At 48.1% G+C, this 11,066-nt stretch overlaps 1 protein-coding gene across 1 annotated transcript; it reads right to left on the bottom strand.

The window, feature by feature from the left end:
- Positions 1-618: 618 nt before the first annotated feature.
- Positions 619-1,941, bottom strand: LOC109768978 (dehydration-responsive element-binding protein 1H-like). The gene has a single exon (XM_020327715.4). The coding sequence runs from the start codon at positions 1,889-1,891 to the stop codon at positions 1,154-1,156; it is 738 nt and encodes a 245-aa protein (XP_020183304.1). The 5' UTR covers positions 1,892-1,941; the 3' UTR covers positions 619-1,153.
- Between the last annotated feature and the right edge of the window lie 9,125 nt (positions 1,942-11,066).

The raw sequence follows: 11,066 nt of genomic DNA, 5'->3' as shown, positions 1-11,066 counted from the left end.
TTCAAGACCACTAACAAGCCTGTGCATATGCATGTTCGGCACAGAAATGCCAATGAAGAGTGAACATAAATGATATTTCATTACAGAAAAACTCCTGAAAATTTGAAAACAATGTGTTTTTTAACATGCTTAAAAGTGCAAACACACACTCACGCTTACATATCATCTACCAAAGAATGGAGTGGCCAATTTTTAATACTCATTCCATTCGAAAGCATAAGGTGTAGTTTGACCATCATAATTTCATGCTTTGACTATCTATGTTATAGAACAAAAGCATATCTAATATTTAGGTCTACACATTGATTTTTTTCCCGTTATACACATTTTAAAATTATCCGTGTGGAAGTGTTCCTTTGGTATAGATTTATGTTTACAAAACACCAAGACATAAAAATTATCGAACAAATGACATAGTGTAGTAGTTTCAAGTTGCTAGACATTGCTACATTAACTATTAAAAACCATCTTTCGAAATCAAAGAAAATAGCATAATTAACATTCTGTAAATCTTTACTACAGTAGATATTGAAAGTGCTAAACTTAAATTTATATGCATTCTCTTGGATCGGATTGATTTTATAGTAATAGTTACCTAATAATAAGAGGAAGAGGAGTAGAGATGTTTTCTAAATTTAGGTACTGTTTTCATATTTTGCGCGTGCGCACACACACACAACAAATTTAATTTAATATAACATATAATCAACAATATCTCATAATAGGCATATGTTTATGGGCAAAATAAATCTCAGTGTTACAAGTTTATGAATATATCTGTCTCTAAGAGGGCTACAACGTTAGTTTAATTAGTCTAAATCTAAAATCAAGGTGATGCACCCGCAAAAAAAAATCAAGGGGATGCATCGCATCGATTCTACTGGGCTACCACTTGGTTCTAACTAAGGATATAGCAAAGGGATCGACAAGGAAGGAAGGAGACTCTCGGAACGAAGAAGAGCCAAACATGGTGGAGGGATCTTTTTATACATAACTGTTAGTCAAGGGGGTTTTCATAAACGCACAGAAGCTCCACCAACTCCCGTACATTGAATCAGAGACATCCATTCAAAATCCGATGGATGTCACTGATTTTTTCTATTTTTGCACACTAGATGTTGCTTACAATATCTCTCCCAACATATACCAAGTCCTAGTAACTCCAGAGCGCGACATCACCTCCGGCTCCGCCGTCGGCGCAGTCTCCATTGTCCCAGTATTGACCGGTGGCCATGGTAGGCGGTGGCTCCATGAGCAGGCCCTGCGCAAGGTTCGCATAGTAGTACGTGTCCGAGTCCGTCTCCCCAAACAGGCAGTCGAGGTCGAACATGTCCATGCTTAATGCGGATGGCTCTTCAAAAGTGGCATCACCGGAAGTCTGCGGCGTCTCGGACGAGGGGATGCTGCACGCCGCCGACGACGGGACGGCCACGCTGGACGTGACTTCCTGGGTCGCCCCAGCGGCGGCACCGGTGGCCTCCGGACGGCGCAGGAAGTCCGCGACGGCCTGGACGGCCGCACGCCGGACATCAGAGAGGTTGGAGAAGGCGGGCGGCACCGAAAGCAGCCACGCGGAGTCCCGGAAGTTGAGGCACGCGGCGGAACGGCCGCGCAGCATGAGCATGGCGGCGTCGTGCGCGCGCGCGGCCGCCTCGGCGGTGAAGTACGTCCCGAGCCAGAGGCGCGTGCCGCGGTCCCCGGGGACGCGCACCTCGCACACCCACCGGCCGGCGTTCCCACGGCGCCGCACGCCGCGGAACACGGGGTGCCGCGTCTCCCGGAACTTGGTGCGGCCCGCGGGGCGCTTCGGCGGCCACGGCCACGCCGTCCCGCTGCGCTCGGTCGTGGACGAGGAGGAGGCAGAGCTCGAGTGCTCGAGGCTCATGTCCATGGCTGCTGGCCGGCTGCCGGTCGATAGCTCGGTGGTGGTAGCTAGCTTGAGGCTTGTGCTCGAGTGAGAGTGTTGCTTAGTGTCGTGCTCGTGAGTGCGCGCATTTATACGTGTAACAATAAGATGACAGCTGTTTCCTTAGCCGCGTTGCTGCATCGCGTCCTGTCGCCATATGGCAAGACGCGCTTTGGAAACGCAGCTTACGCCGCATTGTGTGCACTCCAGCGGATAAGACGCGGCTTGATGTAGCTTCCCTGCTCGTAGCCGCCATCTGAGGTCACGTGTTGTTAGGTCGCTACCTGAAATGTTGACATGTGGCGTGGTGGCGCTTTCCCGCAGCGCGTTATGTTACCACGTGGGGAGATTGTCGCTTTCCTGCCAGGCGTTTGCATGTTCGCTATGTGTGTGAGGAAGGTCAGGTCATGTCAGGTGCCACGCGTGACTCGTGACTCGTGAGGCTAGCGACTGGCATAGTGGTGGCAACTGGAAAGGGCTTTGCTGAAACTGAAAGCTTGCGTTTAGTTTTAGTTTCAGGGGCGTTTGGGTTCCATGTATACGCAGGTCAGTATCTATTCAAAAAATGAATAAAGCTAACATCAGAGTTTTAGCACCTCAAAACGAACGCATTTTTCATCTTCCTTTTTTTTAAACAAGGCAAAAGATTTGCCATTCCATTAAATAAGGGATAATGTTTGTGACAGAGCCCAACAAAGGGCAAAAAAGAAAAAGGCCGTTACTCTCGCGGCATTACAGAACCCAGATGGTTAGCGCCCGCTAACACCCACAAGCTAATCTCTTCTTTGATGTTACGCACGATCACCGTGGAGGGGGTCGCGTCGTTACGGAAGACCCTCACATTACTTTCCTTCCAGAGCTCCCAAGAGATCAACATCAGCTTTTTCGAGTGGCCTATAGCTTGGACGACTCCAATCCACCACTCGCTGACCGAACCCATCACGGTCCAATCTCGGGGGTTGACATCCGGGAGGCGAAGCCAGGAAACGATGTCACACCAAACTCTCACAGAGAAGCGACAGTGGCAGAGGAGATGGATCGAGGTCTCCTGGGTTTGCTTACATAGAGGGCAGAGGCCACAGTTGGGCCATCCTCGACGGTGGAGCCTATCGGCAGTCCAAACCCTGTTTTGAAAGACAAGCCACGCGAAGAGTTTACATTTTGGTGGCGTCCAAGCTTTACAGACAACAACAAACATAGGCGAAATGGTGTGTCCCTCAAATTGTGCTTTATAGGCCGAGGACGTGGAGTACACACCATCCGAAGTGAACTTTCAGGAGATCTTGTCAGGGGCGTCCGTGTCTAGCTGGATGTGAGTAAGCATCTCCCAGAGGCAGACAAACTGCTAGATGTGCTCCAAGGAGAGGCCTTGATGGGTGTTTATTTGACTCACCCAAGAGTTGTTATGCAAGGCCGCTTGAACCAGAGAATTTTTATTTTTAGAGCAGTCAAAAATCTTGGGAGCAATATCTTTGGGTTGCAGGCCATTCAGCCATGAGGACTCCCAAAAAAGGGTCGTCGCACCATTGCCAAGGAGACAATCGTGGCAGCAGCAAAAAGGTATATGTCCCGCTTGTGGCATGGTGACCCAAGGCCGAACCATGCCTTAGGCGGATCAGACCATGCAAACCAAACCACCGGAGTCGAAGAGCAGAAGCAAACTTATGAAGGTTGAGGATGCCCAGCCTCCCGAGTGATTTAGGCTTACAAACTTGCTCCCAATTAACTTTGCACTTGCCTCCCGACACCTTGTCACAACCAGCCCAGAGATAAGCACAACGAAGCTTGTCAACATATTCCAGGACCTCCACTGGAAGTTCAAGTGATGTCATATGGTAGATGGCGATAGCGGTGAGAACCGCCTTGACTAGAACACAACGGCCAGCAGAGGCAACATGCTTTCCGAGCCAAGGAGCTAGCTTCCCAGCAGCTTTGTCTTTGAGGGGTTGAAAATGGATCGCCTTAAGGCGGGTGACCGAAAGCGGCAGGCCTAGATATCTCATGGGGAAGGTTGCTCTAGTGGCAGGGAAAGCCCGAAGGATGTCGTCAAGGTCCAATCCCCCACATCGGATTGGCGCCACACTGCTCTTTTGACAATTGGTGACAAGACCGGTGACCTCGCCGAAGGAATGAAGGGTGGAGGCTAAAAACTGTATGTCATCCTTTTTGGGGGCAACAAAAGTCGCCGCATTAGATTATTAGCACAAATTCAGGATAAATCTACTGGCACTTAGGCCTCTGGCGTCCGATCGCGTTATGGTCGAACGAGCCGAATGACGTCTGGTAGCCCATCGACTCATCTCCCTGCTGAAAAGACGTGGATGTCGTCTAGTGGGGCGTGTGTGTAGGGGGAGGGACGGGGTTTAAAATAGGCGGTTTAAAAACAATTATGGTTTAGGTTTTGGTGGAGGTATGTCTCCGACGTATCGTCTTTGATGGATTTGTTTGGATCTATTCGCCGTTCTTCTACGTTCGTGTGTCTTTGGGCTAGATCCTTCCAATCTACACTATCTTTCATCGGCGACGGTTGGTGTTCTGGTGCGCTGGTACTATGTGACCTTAACACAACGACTTTCTGACTATCTACTACAACAAGTTTTGTCTGGCTCCAGCGAGGGAGGGGCGATGACAACGGCGCACCTTCAGCTCGTGTCAGTGCTTGTAGTCGTCACTAGGTGTTCTATGGATCTGGATATAATTTTTAATTATGAATAAATTTCGTTTTTTACCCTGTAGTTGTACATTCGTCACACATATTACCCCATTTAGTGAAACTTCTATCGAAATATCAGATTTTAAAGACTTTTTAATATGGTTTTACCCTAATTTTGCATTTTCTTATTTATGTTAGATAGGATCGGCATGTTGCGTCAATGATTTGTAAAAAAATATGTAAGGATTGGTCGGGATCATTTGACGATTATGTTCGGACTTCTATTGTCCATCTGTTCCATTTTTTTCTTGATGTCCAGATATTTTTGAACCTCGGGCATCACCTTGCATCTTGTCTACACACATCAGAAAGCGAGGATCCAAAGCTTTTAAAAGAGGTATTCTAGAAGAATTTTTATCAAAAAGATGACACCGATACGCAGCATATTCACGAGTCGAGTTGACTAGCTGACCTCCGGCAGGCGGCATACGCTGGGGAGCCTGGCGGGAACCGGCTGGTATCGTGATGGTACTACCCCATGTTTGAGATTGTAGAACGTACGTACCGGAAGGCGGAAAGTTAGCTGAAGGTGCTTTGACGGCCTCTTTTGCTCGCGTCAGCGGAGAAGCGAGACGAAACTCGTGGTGCTCCTCCCCCGAGGGCTATAGCTCCCGTGGGCTGTTACCTGCCGATTTTTTTTCTTCTGTCGGTAGCTCCTTCCTGCCGATTTTTTTTTTCTGCGGGCACAACTCAAGTCCACCACGCGTACGTGCACGGGTGGGCATGTGACGGTAACCAGTAGCCGATTTAAAAAATTCGAACAAACCTGTGGTTGAATGGTTAGAGGGATAGTGTATATCTAGCCCAACATAGTTCAAATACTGGTGCTCGCATTATTCCTGAATTTATTTCAAGATTTTCGGCGATGCGCTTTCACTGGGAGGAGATGTTCCCGTCGACGACGAGGCGCCTACGGTGACTTCGTAAATCTCAAGATGATATGCCGGCTTAATTTTTCGAAGATGCTCATAGGGATAGGGTATGCGCGTGTGCGTTCATAGGGGTGAGTATATGCGCGTATGTATGGGCATTTGCGTTTGTACTATGTTAAAGAAAGCAGCCGATTTAAAATTAATTCTAAAACAAAAAGAGAAACCATTGTGCTACCAAATTTTAGACCCAAATTTGAAAGGGTATTGCTACGCGTTGATCGACCGATACCATCCCAGGATCGGGCTCTCATGGGTCATAGGATTAACACACTAGTGATCGTTGGATTGTGTTGTCGTTCCCTCGCCTTGCATCATCCTCTACACACAAACAGACACCGGCTAAAAGTGCACATGTAGCATTGGGCCGTCGCATGTGCCCTCCTTGTACCGTTCATGTCGCTGACATGGCGTGCCCCTCCTGTCGTCCTAGTCGCCGACCATCGGCGAATTGCAGCATTGACGTGTGTGTTTCTTCCTTGTTGCTGGCTCGCAGCACCATGAGTCGTCACTCGCAGGTAGGGATGTCAACCGGGTCCCATTTAATCCCGTTTAAAATCCATTTATGATATGATAGTTCAAAAAGATTTTTTGTTTGTTTGAGGAAAATGAACTATCAAGCTAGCAAAAACTAACTAAACGGGATTGTGGACGCCATTTATTTGCCACTTACATCCCTACTCGCAGGAGAGTGCCCGATCGCTCGCAGCAACTAAGGGTCGCGCTCGCCGCTTGCCGGCGAGCTCGCAACAACTTAACAGCATGCTCATGGCATGCCCCGATGGCGGGCACGCAACATCGCCGCCAGCCGGTTCCAGTATCACGCGCCCCTATAAGCAGCATCACCGTCGACTAGCTCCGGCACGCGGAAGTCACAACATCATCACCAACCGGTTCCAATATCGCGTGCTCCCGCAAACGGCATCACCGCTAGCCTGTTCGAGCATGTGACGGCCGTCCTCGCAGTGCACGGTCACTATAGTCACAGCACCCCAATTCACCGCAATCGTGCAAGCCATTGCAACATTCCTTGATCCAGTGTCTCTCGACATCGAAGCATCTACGTCTTGCAACACTACTCCTCATCGGCACTATTGAAATGACCCGTGCATGGTGGAAAGATCGAGAGAGGGAGCTGAAGACCAACATCTGCCCTTGTCGGGCCATAGGAGGAGAGCCCCGAAGTAGATGGAGGAGAGAGAGAGAGAAGAAAGCGTGGGCCACCCACTACTAGGAAAAGGCCTATAGCTGATATGGACATTAATGACGCACCATGTATGTGATGCGCCACTGCTATATAGTAGTGGTGCACCAGATACAGGTGCGCCATTATTGACATATTACTAATGGCGCGCCTGGTGTGTGATGCGTCATTAGTAGTTTTGACAAAAAATTAAAAAAAATTGTTAGCAGTGGCACACCAGGGGATAGTGCGCCATTACTAGTTGACATAGTAATGGCGCATCACACCCACCATGCGCCATTAGTAGTTTTGAAAAAAAAATTGTTAGTAGTGGCGCACCATGGGATAGTGCGCCATTACTAAAAATAAAAATAAAATGTTAGTAGTGGCGCACCCGTGGACAGTGCGCCATTACTAGTTTTAACTAGTAATTGCGCACTATCCCATGGTGCGCCACTACTAACAAATATTTTTTTTTCAAAACTACTAATGGCGCACCACACCAGGTGCGCCATTAGTAACCCTGGTGCTAAATGCACCCCCCTCCTGGACCGCCTTTTCAATTTTAAAAAAATAAAAAAATGATGGAAATGTCAAAAAAATAAAAGAAAATAAGTTTCTCATGTGATATGTGGTCTAGTTGTTGGGAAAATTTACAAATATGAATTTCGACTTTATTTGCAAAATCTCTCTGGAATTTAGTAAAATGGGCATAACTTTTGCATACGAATTCGGATTAAAAAGTTTTTATATGAAAATTCATCTACTCGAAAAGTTACATCCGAATTGAACTGGGGAACCCCGTTCAACATCTTCAAAATCCCCAAAAACCTAACAGAACGAAAGATACAGGGCTTTTAAGATCTAGAGGGGGGAAAATGAAAAAAATTCAAACTTACTAGTGGCGCAAAAAGTAGGTTTCAAAAAAAAATTTAGATTTTTTTTTCAAAATATGATACGTAATATGACCGGGAAGTTTGAAATATTTTTTCAAAATTTCATCACACTCATGAAAATGAACAAAGTCCTAGACATCAACAAGGTTTAATAGGATTGATATGATAGATATATCAACAAGTGCCTGTGAATGAGCTGGTGCTGGGGTTGGATAGAACTGCGAAGTTAAGCGTGCTTGGGCTGGAGTAGTGTGAGGATGGGTGACCTTTTGGGAAGGTTGATAACGGAGTGCGATTTGACTTGAGATTAAGCATATTGACCTGGCGTTCTGGTGCGCCATTAATGACAAAAACATGTGCGCCACTAATTAGCCTTTTTCTAGTAGTGACCTGGCGTTCTGGTGCGCCATTACTATTTTGTTACTAATGGCATGATAATAGTGGCGCACCTGTAGTGCGCCACTAATTAGCCTTTTTCTAGTAGTGACCTGGCGTCGAGGCGCTCGACGGGAGCAAGTGATCGGTCACCTGACATATATTCTTTTCCCATTTGAAATATAGTACAAGAAATGAAAATGATAAAATTCATTTACGATGAAAAGAGGGCCGTATCCAAGCTCAATCCGCATTTGCAACTACTTACACCATGATTTATTTATTTTTCTCTTTTCTAGATAAGCATTTCGAATTTAGATCCAGAAAAGTATACCATGCTAGATACATATTGTACTTATATCCTCATAAAATTTCATAGTCTTTCAACGTTTTTAATGAAATTCATGGAGATTGGGTGCACACCAGATGCTCAAGTGCACCGGATACACTCAAGTACACACGGTACAATGGGCTTTAGTTTCTCCCTAAAATAAAAGTAAAAAAGGCTTTGAAAAAAATTATCATTCCACACGAGGAAACACATATATTGCAAAAGCGTCCTGGGGTGTCATAAATGAAATCAACGAAATAATTAGCTCAACATTCATTCTTACCTGAAGTATAGTTGATGTGAAAAAATATAAAATAATAATTAACATGTATTAGAGTTGGTTTTGGGGCAGGGGGAGGACGAGACACTAGTTGTGTACGCCAGCTTCGCCTCTGTGGTGGCCTTTATGGGGCCCAAGCAGCGGTGAACTCCATGTTCTATTTCTCCCGATGATGGAGACAGACGCGGACATGGTGGCCATCGCGTCGTCGATGTCCGCGTGGCCGGCATCTTTCTCTTTCGGCAAGGCGCAGTTACGCGCGTTGACGTTGGTCGGCACGGTCGCACGCATGGGAGGCGTGGTACGACACGGCGTCGTCCATGAGCCACGATGCTCATGCCACCGTGCGGCCTGGAGAAACTTGCCACTCCTCAGCGAGCTAAACTACTTTCTGGCTTGGAGCTTTAGCCTCCGCGAGATGCTCTACAGCGGCCTGGAGCATCGATGGAGGTGGAACAGACAATTGCATGGCTCGTGAACGGCAGGCTCGACAGGCCACCCAGCCGGCTTTTATGCCGGAGAACTCTTCTTCTTGCTCACCGGATGCCACAGATAAAAAAATTCAAGGAGGAAATGGAGAGCGGAGGTGTGGTGCGTTTCTTGCCCGCGCGCAAGGGAGGAAGGAGGGGTTATGGGTGGGCCAAGTGGTCAGAAGCGGCCGTGGGTGCTGTCCAGACGCCCGCAAAGCCCACCACGTTAGTCTCCAATTTGCGGGAGAAAGTGCGTCCGGATCGCCCTGTGGATCGATGCAGGTCCGTATTGGATGGCTTCCGTCCGGACGTATGCGTAGCGTTTGATGGTTGGCGTTGAAGATGCCCTAACATTTCTTTTATTTTTATTCGTGTAAACGTTAGATTTGTGAAATCACCAAAGGCTCTCTATTTGGTCCAACTCGACACCGATTGGAATTGTTAGAAGGGATAGAAAGGGATGATTGGCGGAATATGATGGATGTTGTATTGAGCCTCGCGGGCGAATATATATAGGAGTACAAACTTGGAGGGCAATAAGCCTCTCCTACAGATAAGGTAGAAGACGGATTACAAATCCTAAACTACCAAATACATGTAACTCAAATATATCTCTAACACCCCCCACAGTCTTAGTGGTAGCGTTGCAGACAACAGGAGTATCGCAGACGGTCAGACTGGAGAGAATAGCAGCCGACCAGCTGACATCCCCCCGCAGTCGTAGCAGGAGCATCGGGGACGGTGTCGCGTCGCGGACACATGGACTGTAGAGGAAACCGATGAGTTGCTCAAGCGAGGTGATAGCCCTTTGTGCTATTGTCGAGGTAGCCGAGAGCGTGGGTGGTGTAGTCGTGGTCAAGATAGCCGTGCGAAGAATGTGGTGGTTGATGTCGAGTCGGGGTGGCCGGTGTCGAATAAGTCATCGTGGAGCCGTATACGCAAAGAGGTGCTCAGTTAGTCATGTGCGCAGTGATGTCGAGGTAGTGGTGCGCCGGAAAGAAGACGATGTTGACGAGGCGTCGCGCTGGGTTTGCCAAACCCGGGGACATGCCATCGACGAAGGCACGTGTCGGTGCTGCCAGCACCGGGCATCTGTAGAGAGAAGAAGACGAAATTGACGAAGGGCCGCACCAGGCTTGCCAGACTCGGGACACGTCATGGACGAAGGTACGCATCGGTGTTGCCAGCAATCTCTAACAGATGCGCTAAATAAGCCGAGCGCTCGATAAAACGGCTATATAGCGCGCGCAACCCAAAGTAACGCTCCAGCAGCCGCGCTATAATCCCGCGTGCAGTCAACAAGATTCAGCGCTAGGGAAAATTGCATCGTCCTGGGTATTTGGTGCAACCGCTCGCGCGCGCTGCAAAATCTGGGCTGCTGTTGGTGGGGCCGCCGGATTGAGCGCCGTGTTTTTATCCATCTGAAAAAAAATTCGTCGCTCCCGCGCGCAAAAGGACTATTTTGCGTTATAAAAGAATTATGCCATGCCTAGGCGAAGCGCGCCTGTTGAAGATGCTTTTAGATGAAAAAAATATATGGTTATAGAGTAAAACCAGCATAGCTTTTGTCATGCAACGCTAACGCGCGAGGTCGTGGACCTTTCCGTGGCAGTAGGAAGGATTCGCTTCGCGGAAACGGAATCAGCCGTGCTCAAATGTCGGCCGAGCCCCGAACCCATGCACCCGGCCGCGCCGCTGAATATTCAGTCGTTGGCTGGATGGCTGGCTGTATCACGCCATAAACAAAACAAAACAAGCTACAGCCTCCCCTTGACTTCCCGCGCACCCACTCGAGTAGTATTGCATCGCAGTTTTGTTGTGCTGTCGTGCGACTGTGCCGCTGCTTTTTCAGTATAAATAGTGGAGCACGTTACGTTAACCGGACAGAACACACAAGCTCTCGATCCACTGATCAGCAGCAGCATAACCAAACGCAAACTCGTACCGCTAGGCACTAGCCCGTGTAGTTTGTTAGTAAGAAGC

Source organism: Aegilops tauschii, chromosome 6, assembly GCF_002575655.3.
Source record: "Aegilops tauschii subsp. strangulata cultivar AL8/78 chromosome 6, Aet v6.0, whole genome shotgun sequence".
In the NCBI taxonomy this organism is placed as follows: domain Eukaryota; kingdom Viridiplantae; phylum Streptophyta; class Magnoliopsida; order Poales; family Poaceae; genus Aegilops; species Aegilops tauschii.
This window is presented reverse-complemented; position numbering and strand designations above follow the sequence as displayed.

Coding starts and splice junctions, on each gene's coding strand:
- LOC109768978 (XM_020327715.4), bottom strand. CDS start 1,891: ATGGACATGAGCCTCGAGCACTCGAGCTCTGCCTCCTCCTCGTCCACG.